The sequence below is a fragment of the Vicia villosa genome, linkage group LG4, assembly GCF_029867415.1.
Source record: "Vicia villosa cultivar HV-30 ecotype Madison, WI linkage group LG4, Vvil1.0, whole genome shotgun sequence".
In the NCBI taxonomy this organism is placed as follows: Eukaryota; Viridiplantae; Streptophyta; class Magnoliopsida; order Fabales; family Fabaceae; genus Vicia; species Vicia villosa.
The window spans coordinates 7,337,718-7,354,212 of NC_081183.1; the positions used below are offsets into that span (position 1 = coordinate 7,337,718).

Genomic DNA, 16,495 nt, shown 5'->3' on the forward strand with positions numbered 1-16,495 from the left:
TCTCTTAAACAAATTGTCACACAGAACTTATGCTAATAGATAAGTTAAAATAAGTCAATGCAAACAAATTTTTAGTCTCTTGATCTTTTAGTTAGTTAGCTTATTTAAACATCATTTTAATTACTTATTTACATATGTCTAAAACAAATAGGCTTTTATGTAGGATAACAGGCTAACGAGGCTTTCGAAAAAGTCAGTGTCAGGCCTTAAAATAAGCCTACGACAGGCTACAGACCAGACTTGAGCTTAAGTTTTTTTGACAGGTCAGACTTAAGCTTGACAAAGCCTAGCTCGACCCAACTTATTTCCATCCGTAATGATAAGATTCAACTTTTTTTCAATAAAAAATTTATTGAATAAAAGTAGAAAAAAATAGAAGACGTGTGCTTTGTTTGGTAAAAATAGCGGTTGGCTGATAATTTAGTTGATATCTTAAAGTTTATGACCGATGACTTATGATCAATACCTTATAACGGATAAGCTAATTGAAGTATTCGGTGAAATTAATGATTCGATTAGTTAATAAATTAAAATGACATAAAATACATTTAATATATAATTGTTTTATTTTAAATTAAAATAAAGTAAATTTGTAGGTACCCATCATAAATAATTGGATATCGGTATTTTTAGTGTAAATTGGTTTAGGATTTGAATTTATTTTTTTATTAAATAATTGTAAAAATTGACGTGTCATTGAATAATAATATTTGATTGGACGAGGGTATCGGTATCCAACTAAATTCAAGGGTACCAGAGTGTTCACCTTAAAATAAATTATAATGGTTAGCAGTGAATTTTAATTAAACTAATAAGGATAAAAAAAAGAACAAAATATGATAAGCCATAAGCTAAAATATTGTTTGAAATATTATCTGAAAAAAATTATAAGTTAATAAAATAAACTATAAGCTCGTGATGAAGACCATTACTAAAGAGGTCTTCTATTGTTATATGAGCTTTAAACTCAAAAAATGTATTATCAAACAGATTCGTAAAATTTAATGTATAATAATAATAATTTTTTTGTAATATTTTAAATGTATGGACGAAAAAGTTTTGTTTATAATTTTTTCTTTTGAGTTTAAACAAAGTAGTAATTTATTTTAAAATTTAATTTTAATTATTTTGTTAAACAAACAAACTATGAATCTCTTTGAATTTATTTTGTTTAATATATTTTCTCAATAGTTAATAATTTGTTTTTTTTCCACATTCTTTAATTATTTATGTTGTTAATATTTTAAAATTTATGTATTTCTAGCCTTAAAGCCTCTTATAAATATATGTGTTTTTCATTCGACTATCAAATACCAGTCATTTTCGCACAAAAAAAATCAAAGCGTAATGTCTTCATCTCTCCAAAATGTTATCTTGATATGTGTGTTGATGTTGTTATCAGTGAACAATATACTCGGACTTCGTGAGAATATTGTTAACTCCTTAGAAGGTAATTTAGATTTAACTGTTCATTGCAAATCTAAAGATGATGATCTAGGAGTTCATCTTTTGCATCACGGTGAAAGCTTTAGTTGGAGTTTTACGCCTAGACCAATTTTTGGCCACACACTATTCTTTTGTGGTTTTACATGGAATGGTCAATTACATTGGTTTGATATTTACAACGATGATAAGTATAGAATTGGTTGTGAAAATTGCAACTGGAATATATTCAAGTCTGGACCATGTCAAACTAAAATAGATGGACGAATTATTTGCTTTAAGTGGAATAAGTAACCTATAATACAATTCATATTTTTATTTAAATAAATATTTCTCATCTAATAAATAATTCGATGTATTGTTTTCAATCTTATTATTATAATTTTATAATACATTATCTTTCTTTTTTATTTTAATATTAAAAACTTAATAAGTTTATATTTTTGTTGAGGCAGAAAGATATGGAAGACTTTTTATGATTAATTGTTCGCATATGTGATAATTAAAATATGAAAAAGATGTCTATATATTGTGCCACAAAGCAGTGTAACAACTTATATAATTAAAATTAATAAATAATATAGAGACAGATAATTTTGTAGATGAATTCATCACGTTAGATGAATGTGAAAATTCATAATCTATCAATAGATTCATCACAAAAAATGAAGATTATTGTTTAACTCATTAAATAGTAGCTGTTTTATCGTTAAATTAGTCTCTATGTTGATGACGTCATTTTAAATTATTTTTCCACCCATACATTATATAATATAACACAAAAATAAAATAAACTAATTAATTTTTTCATTACTATGAATTGATTCTTATCTAGTTTAAATTAGTCGATATTGATTAATTAAGAATGAATGAATAATTAACATGATCGATTCCATCATTCGAAGCAAAAAGATTGAAGGAGAGTAGTTGGAAAGAAAATGGGCAAAACAACTTTTTGGTCCCGTATCTTAACATCGGGTTCATTTTGGTCTCTTAACTTCAAAAAATTTCATATTTATCCTTTTTTAACTTTTATAAATGTGTCATTTTAATCCTTTTTAATATATTAGCGACGGATTTAGCGACTAATTTTTGAGTTTTTCCGTCGCTAATATGACAAAAAGACTAAAATGACACCTTTTGAAAAATTAAGAGACCAATATAAAACTTTTTGAAGTTAAGAGACCAAAATAAACCACGAGTTTAACTTACGGGACTAATAAAAATTTTTTGCCAAGAAAATGTATCACTTTTTCTAGAATGCTTTACATAAAAGGATAACTTTTTTTACTATAAAAGGACAAATAAAGTATTGATATTATTAATCATTAGGGCTGACTCTTTACAGGACATACTCTATTGCACCAAAATATTTTGTTTTTATTATTATTTTTTCAATAAATGTAACTTTTATTATTAAACATAAGAAAAATGTTATAAAAATTTGACTTAAATGCATTTTTTTCTCCATTTTGATATTTTTAATTTTTAATCCTTTTATTTTAAAATTCATCTTTTAGTCCATAAACTTTATATGTGTTGGAATTTCGTTTACCCCCTCCAATTTTACATATATGACATTGATGATTAAGATAAAAAATTAATTTTAATGATAATTAAAATAATTTATTAATTAATATTTTTATATAATAAATTAATAAATTTAGTTTATGTTTTTTTAGAAATTAATTAATTAACAATAAAAATTATGAAAAGTCCTTTGGGCCTCATGTCCATCTTGTTTTAGCACTAGTCCAATCTCCAAATTTTGAAAGTTGTAGAATTATCGAGCTTATATAAACACTAACCACACATGTTAAAAAAATCAATGTGGGTTCATTACCTCCGCAGCATCTTTTTGCATCTATTATCTTGCAAACCGTTGCAAAAGTTGTAGTGGATATAAATTTCTAGTTTTCAGTGGCTCTCAAACATGCAATGGAGGAAATGTATTTCTCAATCCATCTTCAACATATGATTTTCCAACTTAAATTAGCAATGGAGTTGCTTTGAGTGTTGACTCTATTAATTGGTGACACAAACAAATTGAACAACTGTGATGTCTAACTTTGTAAGCTTGGTGTCCACCTTGGGTTTTGTGTGTTATCTTGTTCCTTTTTGTGCTTTGAGTTCTTGCATTTCCTAATTGCTTTATGATCCATGTTATATTTGATGCAGTTCAACTTTTGATAAGAACCTTTGATTGCGTGGGAAGTTGTTTTATGTTTTTCTATTTTATGGATTCAAAGTTGCGTTGGAATGTTTGTCTAGAGATATCTACAAACTGATTATTATAATCTATTAATCACAATTTATGATATTTGTTATGGAATTCGGTAATAGATGCAATGGAGGTAGAAATGAAGAGCAGGTGGATCACCAGAGGTGTCCCCATCTCATCTCTCGAACAATGCTTTATAAGCACATCCTTAGCTCTCTCGTCCCGTACTAAAAAAGTTGATGTTATGCCGAAACTTATTCATCATATCTGCATTGGAATACAGGGAGGCTATATCGCTCACATGGATAAACATCACTATTTTCGCCATAATTAGGGAAAGTAAGGGCTCGAAGAAGGAAAAACATAAATGCATGAGGTATTTAAAAAAGAATATGAAGGGAAACTCCACTTCTGAGAATATATATAGGAAGGACAAGGGAATAAGCACCATATTCATCCACGAGACTGACTCCAGAAACGGGAAAGTCCCCATACCTTAGGGCCACGTGTAAAAATAGCGGACTAATTTACCTCCTTGAGGAAAATCATCACGAGGTGCATTAAATGCCACTCATGCCTCTTTTCTTCCAACACTCAACCTGGCTAAATCGATTGACGTAAAATCAATACCAACACGTTTCCCCATACTGGTTAAAATGCCTAAGCCACTTAGGGAACTACGAACCCGTGCATTTCGCACTAAGGGACTAACCTACCATTTTACTTGCCCTACCTTCAGGGATTCTCCAAAAAGAAGGCATCTCCTCCCAATACCGTCCTCAGTCAGGGGAATCATCAGCATGGTGAAGGGCTCCTTCAGAAAAGAAGAATAGTCCTAAAACACTTCTCCCTTAAATGGAAAAGTCCTTGTGTTTGAGGGACTCTGTAGCATCTTTTTTGACAAAGTCTTATATTAGGGCGCTCATCGCCTAGTAAATGAGCCATCTAGACGAAATCCAATGGATCCTTCTATGTGTCTGCCCAACACAATAGTCAAATAAGAGAAAGTACTTGTTGATCTAGAAATATAGCCGGCCAAATATCTCCTTAATAAAAGGGAACGGTTAAGACAAAGTCAAAGGGCTATAAATCCTAGGCCTAAACAAACTCCTATAAATACACTATACCTCCAGGGGATAAGGGGACTCTCAAGTAACTCATACTTACACACATTCTAGTATTACTCAAAGAGCACTGCGCTCCGTGTAACCCTAACCACATAACTGAAACCACCTGTTTGTAACCTAGCATCTCCGACCATCAAAAGGGCCTGTCAACTCACATAAGTTGGTTCCTCAAAAGCCACCGTACTGGACTACTTGCGGCTGTGAGCTAGCTCTCATCCTCAAACGTGTAATATACATAATAGGGTCTCTGAGTCTCCATGCCCTTGCAGAGGGAACATGTTAGAAATGAGACTTCACACACAAGAGATGAGGTGAATTGTGTGGTTTGGAAAAACATGGTTTCGAAAACTTTTGACTATTTAAATAAGAGTTTGAAAATATTTTCTAAGTCTAAACAACAGAAATAAAACATTGAAAGTGCGGAAATTAAAAAGTTAAAGGAAGAAGGAGAACACCAGAAATTATAGAGGTTTGGTCAAAACAAAAAGGACCTATTCATCTCTTCAAGATTTGGTCTTGAGAGTTTCTCTAATACTTAAGAGCTTTTAGTAGGAAAAACTCACGAACCCCCTTATACAAGGAAATGGTGGTTGTCCTACAACCAAAATATTACAAGAAGAATGATGTGGACGTTTGCGTCTTTTCTTTAGTAGCTTGTTTAAAGTGAAGTGGCCAAGCTTCTTTTCTAACTGTAAATTGAAGCGAGTAGTCTTCCCTCGACGAACACGGTCCTTGTAGAGGTTAGTCTTCAATTTCCAAAATATATTCGTGCTCCCTTTTGGTTTTAACAAGATAACCAAATATCCTTGAGATTTTAACCGGGTTAATCTTGAAACTTATGAAGATTTTTATATAAGCTAATCTTCAACCAATCGCAAAATAAGGAAAGATTATTAAAGTTAGATAATCCCCAACCTATATATCGACTAATCTTCAACCAATCACGAAACAAGAACAACTAAAGTTCTGTAATTAACCCTTAAAGACATCACCTTATCCCCTAAGGCCTAGGGCCACGTGGAGGATTCACAAAGTAAAATGTCTCAGTTAAAAGACAAACATTTAATGTGCATGTTCTCAAGATCACCTGCTTCCACTCAATACATCTCTGCCCCCATCTTTAAGGTAAAGACTTGCCTAGACATTTCAAGATGGCAAAGAAGAACAATCTTAAGATCAATCTAAAAGCTTCTAACACAATTCTAGATTTATTCGTGATATCAAACATGTGATGGTTACTATTTTTGGTCGATCATATGACCCAACAAGACTAACCCAACACCAAAATGTTAATCCATAATATCGTTGCAAAAGAACGATGGATAAGTGGACCATCATCAGGATGCCACACACTATACCTGAGCTACTTGCTCACCATCATTTGTTATATCAAATCTCACGATCTTCTACATTTTGTATCGCTCTAATAAGAAATAGTTTTAACAGTTCTTCATATATAAACTCGTCTAGAAGTTATAACATGACTTTACATTCATTTTAACAAATTATCATATCTCTTATCTCACTTACTTTAACTCTTGAAGTGTTAACTTTTCAAACACATTAAAGAACTTTGTATGTGCGGGTCATTAACCTTATATTTCACACAAGAAAAATTATGTTTAAATCCAAACATAAAAAATAACTTAATGCCTTTCAACAAATTATTTGCACCGAATTCTTGCTAATGAAAAATTATATAATTCTTTATCTTTTCAATTGACTAAATATATACCAACCAAATTAAGTTGAATGTTTTGTGTCCACTCCTTCTAAATATATATAAACTTCTAAATTAAGCATGATCCATAACAATACTAAATAAAAAAAATACCCCAAATATATATCCAAACCACAATAGATCTCCAAGAATATTTGTGAACTTAACTTTCACTCGATCCTCTTTTATTTATTTTGAACAAAATTGAAAATAACCTTTTAGAGTTCAATTATTGTGACATGATTGCAACTACTATGAGTGTGTTTGAATTGGCGGTGGTCAGAATTGATTTTGAGAAAATTGAATTTGGTACAATTGATTTTAACAGAATTGAGTTTAGAAGAATTGATTTATGTTTGGATACAATGATATAGAAGTGATTGTTATCAATTAATGTTGTTTGAATAGTTTTAACAAAATTGATTTTGAATTGTATAAATACCAAAATGGTAATGAATTCTAGTACAAATCCAAAAGAAAAGAAATAATTGATGAAAATTAAAGAGAGTAAAGTAGGAAAATTTAAAAGAGTTGTAATAAATAATATATAATAAATATAGAATTGATTCTACTAAACTCAAAAGTTAGGAATTGTAGTTACTACTAGAATTGCTTTTAAAGAAGTAGAATTGATTTTGAAAAAGTAAGAAAAAAAACCAATTTTCTAACTAGAGTGGATTAGAAGTGCTCTATTGTCTTATATCAAATTTTAAGACAACAGAGCCTCACCTAATATTGATTTGGTTCACTCTACAAGTGGGGCCTAGCAGTTTTCAAAAGTAATAAAGAAACAAAATACTAGAAATAAAGTGTTCAGTGGAGTTTTCTGACCCATATTGCTATTGTGTGACTATTGTCAATAAAAGGTGATAAAATTCGTAGTTGCTATTGTGTGGCTGCCTAAAGAGTGATAAATGGTTGGTAATAATTATTGTTTTTGTTATAATAGAATTAGTAAATTAGTCTTATTGCTAAATTAATTAAGCTTAATAACACCATTAACAAAACTGAATATCCTATTTCAAACTCAAACAATTTTAATATTCTCTCATATTTTTATCCATTTTTAAATATACATTATTTTTAAAACCGGATGAATAATTATATAAAATTTATTATGAATTGTTAAAGATAAAAAATATAAATTATATGCTAATACTATAAAATAGACATATGAGTTTAAAATACCTTGGTGAAACTTTAAGGAATAAAAATAAAAATTATATGTTATTAAATAATTGAAAAATCTTAATTTCGTGCATGTTTGGATTGGCTTCTACAAGCTCCAAAAACATTTCTAGTCCACTTCAACTTGATAATTGTTTTTTTTTTCTTGTTTGGATACTTTTTCAAAATCAATTCTTCTCCTCCAAAAGCAATTCTAGTATAAGCTACAATTCCTAGCTTTTGAGTTTAGTAGAATCAATTCTACATTTATTATATATTATTTATTACAACTCTTTTAAATTTTCCACTTTATTCTCTTTAATTTTCATCAATTACTTCTTTTTTTTTTGATTTGTACTAGAATTTATTACCATTTTGGTAATTATACAATTCAAAATCAATTTTGTTAAAACTATCCAAACAACATTAATTGATAACAATCACTTCTATATCATTGTATCCAAACATAAATCAATTCTTGTAAACTCAATTCTATTAAAATCAATTCTACCAAACTCAATTCTCTCAGAATCAATTCTATCCACCGCCAATTCGATATAAAAATATGAGAATGTGACTTAAGAATTTATATTAGATACTATTTTATTTTCCTAATATGACTTTTGAAAGTCGGAGAAAAATATGAAACAGTGAGCAAAATAATAGAGGAGAGTGAAGTGTTCATTGTTCAATGATGATAGTCCATTTGTAATTTTACTTCCTCAAAAACTGCGAAACGTGTTCTTTGAAATGTGACTTTTTGGTTTTATTCAATATCGATGGCATGGCATATCTCTGCGTTTTGTTTATACACGACAGACGTGCTCAAACAATTCACGTGATCTACTTTCGTACATGGTGGCTCATCATGACGTGGCCAATACTACTATTGTACTATAAAACAATTCAATCTTCAAATTCATTAAACAACTAATATATCTTTTTTAAATGAAGAATATTTATTATTCAATCAATTTTTTTAAAAAAATCTGGAGAATATTTTGTTGCTATCACGTGATACGGTTCTATGGAGTTATAGTTGATAAGTATATTACTAGGTTAGGTCAGTATATCAGTTGTGAACAAATTTGTTAAGTCAATATATATCGAAGATTAGCTAAGATAATTCATCTCTAAACTTTTATTTATATATGTTCTGCATGATCCAACGGCTTAGTATAAGATCCAATCATGTATAAGTTCAACTAAGATGATCTAACATATATATATATATATATATATATATATATATATATATATATATATATATATATATATATATATATATATATAGCATATCATATGAGAATGACTTTTTTATATGAGAATGTGAGAATGAATCTGAACTATTGGATTTTAAAATAAATGGTGGAGATTATGTGTGAATATTTTTTTCTCTCTCCTCCATTATTAAAATAAATGATGTAGGAGAGAGAAAAAAAATTCACTCATAATCTCCACCATTTATTTTAAAATCCAATGGTTCAGATTCATTCTCACATTCTCATATAAATATGGCATTCTCATATGGTATGCCATATATATATATATATTAAACACACTTAAAATTTAAGGGATGTTTTTTTATCTTCATTTTTTTCTCATATTTATTTTGAATTTTGTAACTGATTTGAGTGTTCAAGTGTTAATTTTGTAAGGTCTATTTTGTATCACCGAATTAGAGATCAGAGTTCTACATCATCCATCAACATCAATTACGGTTCTAATACATAATAGTGGCGGTGTTTATGGGAATCGACATCAAATTCCTGCGAAATTTCATTATCAAACTCCATAAACTGATCATTCTCAATCCAAAATTAGATATCTACTATAACCACCATAAGAAAGAGGGGATAACCTCTTGCGTCATACCGAAGAACTTTGTCGAATTCTCTAATCTTGCATAGTAATATGACTCCTCGTAGACGACAGAAGTTTGTGTAGCATCCTTTACGCTAACGTGCTCGAGCAACTATAACTCTGTCAACTAGATATAAATCTAAGTAGTGGCGGAGATCTCTTGGCTTTCAACGATTCTATAACTCACCATGGAGAAATAACAAATCGACAACTATCACCTAGAGAAGAAGAAATCGAAAGAAAGTTGAAGGCCTTGAGAGAGCCAATATGTTCGACCTTGATGAGCGTGAAGAAGTTATGTCAATTCCGACGGGTGATTACAAAATTGTTCACATCGATGGTAATCCAGCCAAATCCGTGAAGACTAGTAGACACCTACTTCATTTTTGAAATGAAAGACACCAAATGGATTTCCAATGTTATACTATGCGAGTAAACCAACCACAAATACGCTGGTGGCAGGGTTGTACCATTCCGATGGGGATAAAGCCGACTACATACCAAGACTCACATTATTTCGATGATAAAACAATCACTACATGGTCAAACGCGGACTTTCGGGAGTCAATTGTCTAGGTGACACATATCTATACTCTTAGATTACATAGTTGATTAGGGAAGAAATTAAAAATAAGTTGCACATGCCTTACCTACAGTTTTCCCCAACTAGATAAGTATCTCTCGATGCTTTTCGAAATTTGAATAAATAAATCTTCTAACTAAAAGAAATGTTAAACATACAAATATTATTATAACCTTCGACAATATAACTTAGGTTTTGTTCATGAATTAGGTTCTTACAAGGCGGAACACGCTCAAAGCACAACTGGCATACCCCCTCTCAAGAACTAGTCATTATAAGGACGCAGACGATAGAGCCCCGAAGACATCCACCCGAACTAGAATAAAACCTATGGACAGGGACAAGAGCCCCACATTTGACCGGAGACTGTTCCTAGTGACGCTGAAGACCATTGCCAACTCTCCTCGACTGTCACGTATAATGACTAAAACTTGGTTGCTATTCAGATTCACACCGACCATGACTTATAAATTCAACGAATGCGTTGAATCTCATCAGTAATGTTAGCGCAACATCGGGTGAGGGTCGAGTTTGGGAGCATTATTAATTTTTGGGACATTCCTTTGAGCAACACACCTTTGTGGGAGAGACACCACTTCTCCACCTAAAACCTTAAGGTGATAGGTGAGTGGGTTCTCCCACTTATATATGCTCAAGTCACCACACACATTTCCAATATGGGACAATTATCCATACTCACACTTGATTCTCAACACTCCCCATCAAGTGTGAGTCTTACACAATGCTCCCCATCATGTGGAAGCTTATCTTCCACATACACTTGTATCCGTTGACTTCAACTACATGTATCCGTTGACTTTAAACTACAAGTTTTAGTCGGTCCCTTTTTTCTCGAACCAAAGGCTCATGATACCATTGTTAGCGCAACATCGGGGGAGGGTCGAGTTTGGGAGCATTATTAATTTTTGGGACATTCCTTTGAGCAACACACCTTTGTGGGAGAGACACCACTTCTCCACCTAAAACCTTAAGGTAATAGGTGAGTGGATTCTTCCACTTATATATGCTCAAGTCACCACACACATTTCCAATGTGGGACAATTATCCACACTCACACTTGATTCTCAACAAGTAAAACATACCACAATTAGCTCCAAAGAATCGGAGATGATAGGACTAACAGGATAAACCCCCATCAACATAAATACATAGGTTTGATCACGACAAGAGCAGGAACCACAAGTTAGTTCGGAACTTAGAAACCAAGCCAACAATGACCCAGATAATAAAGCGGAATGACCATGAAGAAAAATTAAATAAATCACATCATATACGGAAAAAAATCAAATGAAAAGGTAAATACATAAATATGATTATTCATGCAGGTCGCAAGAGAACATAAGGGCACAACACCCTATTAGCATTAAAATAAAAAGTGAATCCTCTCCACCCTAAGGAGTTGCACTGATGTCCTCCACCAAAGCTTCATACCGAACGACCTTGAATGAATCTTGAATGGATCGAGTTGTGAGAGGAGAATATAGATGTTTGAACAAAGTGTTTCCGCCTGATCGACTGTATTCGAAGGCTCCATATACCTTCTTAAAAGTCCGTTGAAGGAACTTATGAACCCTCTTAATGAGGATAACAAATTAAATATATAAGACTAAGAGGTTTTATTTAAATTTTACATGGGTCTCTCCTTTATTTAAAGTTTTAATGAACTCTCAATCAAAAAAGTTCAAAAATGAACTTCATCGAATTTTCATTATTACACACCTTAATTTAGAATAGAAATAATTAATATTAAGAGTTAAAAGGTAGTGCACTGACAGTGTAAAATAGTTTTACACTGTCATCCAATAGAAAATCATAAATGTGTCATGTCATTAAATTTTTTTTAAATAAAATTATGATTTAATTGGATAAAATTATGGTTTAATTACCCTTAATCCTAATTAAACATAATTAATACAACAACCAACAAAATCATAATTAATTTAATAACAATTCCATTTCCATATAAATCAGAAAACAAAGTGCATGAATGAATCACATCGTCACCGAACTCCTTCTTCCCAAACCATTTTTTTATTCATTTTTTCTGCAAAAGTCCATTGTTAATTCTAAACCATACAAACACCAAAATCCAAAACACCTTTTCCCGCTACACTTTTATATATATATATATATTTCATTTCTCTATTCTTCCATATTTTTTTTATATAACAAAATCTGTTACATTTCTAATAGCCACAAACGATTCCATTTTCTCTCTCCTCCGAATAGTAGAGAGAGAAAGAGAAGAGAATCAACAAAAATGTCTCTTCATTCTCCGTTGGTTGATGAAGAAACGAAACGGAACAACAAGGAAAAAGATAGAAGAGAGTTGATTCAGGAAGTGAAGAAACAGTTATGGCTGTCAGGGCCGTTAATTTCGGTTACGCTTTTGAATTTTGGTATCAATCTTATTTCTGTTATGTTTGTTGGTCATCTTGGTGAGTTGGCTCTTTCTGGTGCTTCCATGGCTACTTCTTTTGCTTCTGTCACTGGTTTCAGTTTATTGGTTAGTTTTTCTATGCTTTTTCATTGTTTATACACTTTTTTTCTCTCTTTAATTATGTATGAATATTTGTGACTGATACACGTAGATTCTGTGATAAGGAGAGTAGATTAGACGAAGAAGAGAAAAACAACCCAAGGAGGTAGAGAAAAACTATCAGAGAAGTTATTAAGAAATTTTTTGAGATTAACTATTTCGATAGAAGTTAGTTAGTTGGTTGGTTGGTTGGTTAGTTTGTTAGTTGAGGTTGTTATATGACTATTTGTGTAAATAGGAGAATACAATGTAGAGTTGATGATTATTGAATATTGTAAACCATTTGTGAATAGAGTAGCAACTTTATTGTAAAGGGGAAACAAGATTATGGATAATAGACGTAGATTCTGTGGTAAGGAGAGTAGATCAGACAGAGAAGAGAAAAACGACCGGAGGTAGAGGAAAACCTAGAAAACTATAAAAGAAGTTATTAAGAAATTTTTTGAGATTAATGATTTGGATAGCAGTATGGTAGAACATTATGGCGGAAGTTGATTCATATAGCCGGCTCCACCTAGTAGGATAAAACTTGATTGTTGTTATTGTAGAGTAGTTAAGACTTGTTATTAGAAGTTAATTGGTTGATTGATTAGTTAGTTAGTTAGGTAGTTAGTTAGTTAATTAGTTGAGGTTGTTATATGGCTATTTGTATAAATAAGAGAATACAATGTTGAGTTTATCATTATTGAATAATGTATATCATTTGCGAATAGAGTAGCAATTCTATTGTAAAGGGGAAACCAGATTATGGATAATAATCTTTTGTTTGACTTGTTATTATTTTTGTTTGTTTTTGGTTTGGTTAAATAGGTTGGAATGGCAAGTGCATTAGACACATTATGTGGACAATCATACGGTGCAAAGCAGTACCGCATGTTAGGCGTACACATGCAGAGAGCAATGTTAATTCTCATGGTGGTCGCGATTCCTCTTGCGGTTATTTGGTCAAACACAAGATCCATTCTCATTTTACTTGGCCAAGATACTGAAATATCTACAGAAGCTGGAAACTATGCTAAGTTAATGGTTCCATGTCTTTTTGCTTATGGTCTTTTACAATGCCTCAACAGATTCTTACAGACACAAAATATTGTGTTTCCGATGATGTTTAGCTCTGCGATTACGACATTACTACACCTTCCTGTATGTTGGTTTATGGTATACAAGTCTGGATTGGGTAGCAGAGGGGCTGCCGTGGCAAACTCTATATCCTATTGGATCAATGTTACCATACTCGCACTCTATGTCAAGTTTTCTCCTTCGTGTAAAAATACTTGGCATGGATTTTCCAAGGATGCACTTGCACTTAACAACATCCCTATTTTCTTGAAGCTTGCCATTCCTTCAGCTGTCATGGTTTGGTAATTACTTTCTCTAATTTTTTTTGAAAGGAAAAGTGCTCATAATGCGGCTACTCTTGCTATAGTCCTTATAGATTCTGATGTTGTTTCCATGTTTCTTATTAAAATCATCGTGGCGAGCAGCTTGGAAATGTGGTCATTTGAACTAATGGTTCTCCTTTCTGGTCTTCTTCCAAATCCAAAGTTAGAAACATCAGTGCTTTCTATCTGGTAGGTTTTCTATTTGAGATTCTCTTTGATGTTGTATTCAAATTATTATTATCATTATAATTTTCATCAACTTATCATTGGTTGTCAGTTTGAATACATCAGCAGCTATTTGGATGATCCCATTTGGTCTTAGTGGAGCAATAAGGTTAGTATTTTCTAATTCTTACGCAATTTTGAATTCAGTAGCAGTCTCATTGTTTTACTTAAGCTGAATCTCTCAAAAACTTTGTTCTCTTTCTTATTTTCATGTTAAACTTTTGTCTCATGCTTTAGAATGGTTGAATGATTCTTGCAGCATCCGTGTTTCAAATGAACTCGGCGCTGGTAATCCACGGGCCGCGCGTTTGGCAGTCTGCGTTGTTGTAGTGATTGCCATTATTGAGAGCATCGTAGTCGGAGCAGTGATAATACTGATACGCAATATATGGGGCTATGCTTATAGTAATGAGGAAGAAGTTGTCACATATGTAGCAACTATGTTGCCAATTCTTGCTGTATCCAACTTCCTAGATGGACTGCAATGTGTTCTTTCAGGTTTCTCTTATTCCCAATAACGTTTGGTTTCTTGTCTTCATTATGGTTGAATAAAAAAACACTGATAAAGTCATAAAAATAATAAATGTGGTTGTTTTTTTCACTTCCATAACATTTGAGACTTAAACAATATCTTGTTTTGCAGCCATTTTTTTTTTACTCAGATTAAGATTTCCTTCTTGCTTGTAGCATAAGCATGAGCTAGAGGATTTCTTTTGTAAACCTCGTAGAGAGGAAACTTCACATGTATTAAATAAATATAACAAGTACAGGGGCGTATGATAGCTATTCAGTCATTACAAATGTTCTCCTTTTAACCTATGATTTAGGCACTGCTAGAGGATGTGGTTGGCAGAAAATTGGTGCTTATGTCAATCTGGGAGCATACTATTTAGTTGGGATTCCGGCGGCCATTTTATTAGCTTTTGTATTGCATGTTGGCGGGAAGGTAAAAACAATTGTTAATCTCTTAACCAAAATCATGATCATATTTGGTTGAACCTGCTAATAAATATAATCATTGTGTAGGGTCTGTGGCTGGGGATCACTTGTGCTCTCCTTGTTCAAGTATTTGCTCTAATGATCATTACAATTCGCACGGATTGGGAGAATGAGGTGAAAACTTTCTTCATTTTTCTAAATGATTTCTTTCATTCTTCTGATAAATATTCGTGCTATGCATTATTTGGTGTTGACACATGCCTTTGTTTTTCTGTTTTCTTTTATTCAGGCAAAGAAGGCTACTGATAGAGTCAATGATTCTATAACAACAGACAGCTTAGTCTCATGAAGAATATGAGCTGATTGTGAAAGAGATATATATGAATGTGATCTATGTTACTGAAACCATGTAACACCATGATACACAGTCGGGTCCTATGCAGTAGTTGTAGAGTTCTTGGATCTGTGTGCAAGTGTGCTCATTTGAATCTTGCATTCAGATCCAATGGCAAAAGTGTATCGATAGAAATGCATAATAATACTTTCAATTTTGAAGTGATAGGATTCAAATGTAATTGTCCCGTGAGAATATAAGATGAATTCAAAATTTTAAACGTAATTAGTATTGAAATTTAAATGTGATTCATTAGTTTCCATATGTTTTTCCTTATCTAGGAGACTAGGACTCCCAAAATCTCATAAATCGGTAATTGTTATAGGTCGGTCAAAGGTCCAATACGAGAGCCCAATCATACATAGCCCTATCGAGACGATCATACATAGAACACAAGTTTCTCAGCAATTTCGTCTTAGATTTGTAAGGAATAGGTGCGTCGTGCGATGCATCTCCAGACGCTAGAGCCATTTGAGACTTTTCATGGTGGTGTAGGATAACACCTAATGGTGAGAAGAGTTTCCCTCTAATATTATAAAGAAAAGGAAAAAAATAATTAACTTTATTAAAAATATTAAGTATTAATGATATCAAATAAATAAATTAATCTCTTTGATTCAACTTAATTTTAATTGATAGTTGTTGTGCAGAACAGATATCTCATTAAATGAATAAGAATTCAAATCTGCAAAATTCAATTATATACAATCCAACATATCTCAATTATAGCAATCATGTCTGTAGGACATGTTGGTGAGTTTCACTAGTAATAATGTAATAACTAGAATTTAACTGTAAAACTTTTTACTTCAACCACAAAACACAGCCATGACAATAATACACGTTTTTCCCGCTATCTTTTTCTCTTCTC

At 31.8% G+C, this 16,495-nt stretch overlaps 1 protein-coding gene across 1 annotated transcript; it reads left to right on the forward strand.

Annotated features, from left to right (window-relative positions):
- The first annotated feature begins 12,149 nt into the window (after positions 1-12,149).
- LOC131594395 (protein DETOXIFICATION 16-like) lies at positions 12,150-15,884 on the forward strand. The gene is made up of 8 exons (XM_058866511.1): positions 12,150-12,651; positions 13,495-14,045; positions 14,169-14,255; positions 14,344-14,400; positions 14,551-14,789; positions 15,119-15,237; positions 15,318-15,404; positions 15,520-15,884. The coding sequence occupies exons 1-8, from the start codon at positions 12,406-12,408 to the stop codon at positions 15,577-15,579; spliced, it is 1,446 nt and encodes a 481-aa protein (XP_058722494.1). The 5' UTR covers positions 12,150-12,405; the 3' UTR covers positions 15,580-15,884.
- The last annotated feature ends 611 nt before the right edge of the window (positions 15,885-16,495 follow it).

What these genes read in the sequence shown, in the direction of transcription:
- LOC131594395 (XM_058866511.1), top strand. Translation starts at nt 12,406, where the DNA reads ATGTCTCTTCATTCTCCGTTGGTTGATGAAGAAACGAAACGGAACAAC. An exon ending in GGTCTTAGTGGAGCAATAAG is followed by an intron (nt 14,401 to 14,550) that starts GTTAGTATTTTC and finishes TGATTCTTGCAG; the next exon opens with CATCCGTGTTTCAAATGAAC. An exon ending in TATTGCATGTTGGCGGGAAG is followed by an intron (nt 15,238 to 15,317) that starts GTAAAAACAATT and finishes ATCATTGTGTAG; the next exon opens with GGTCTGTGGCTGGGGATCAC.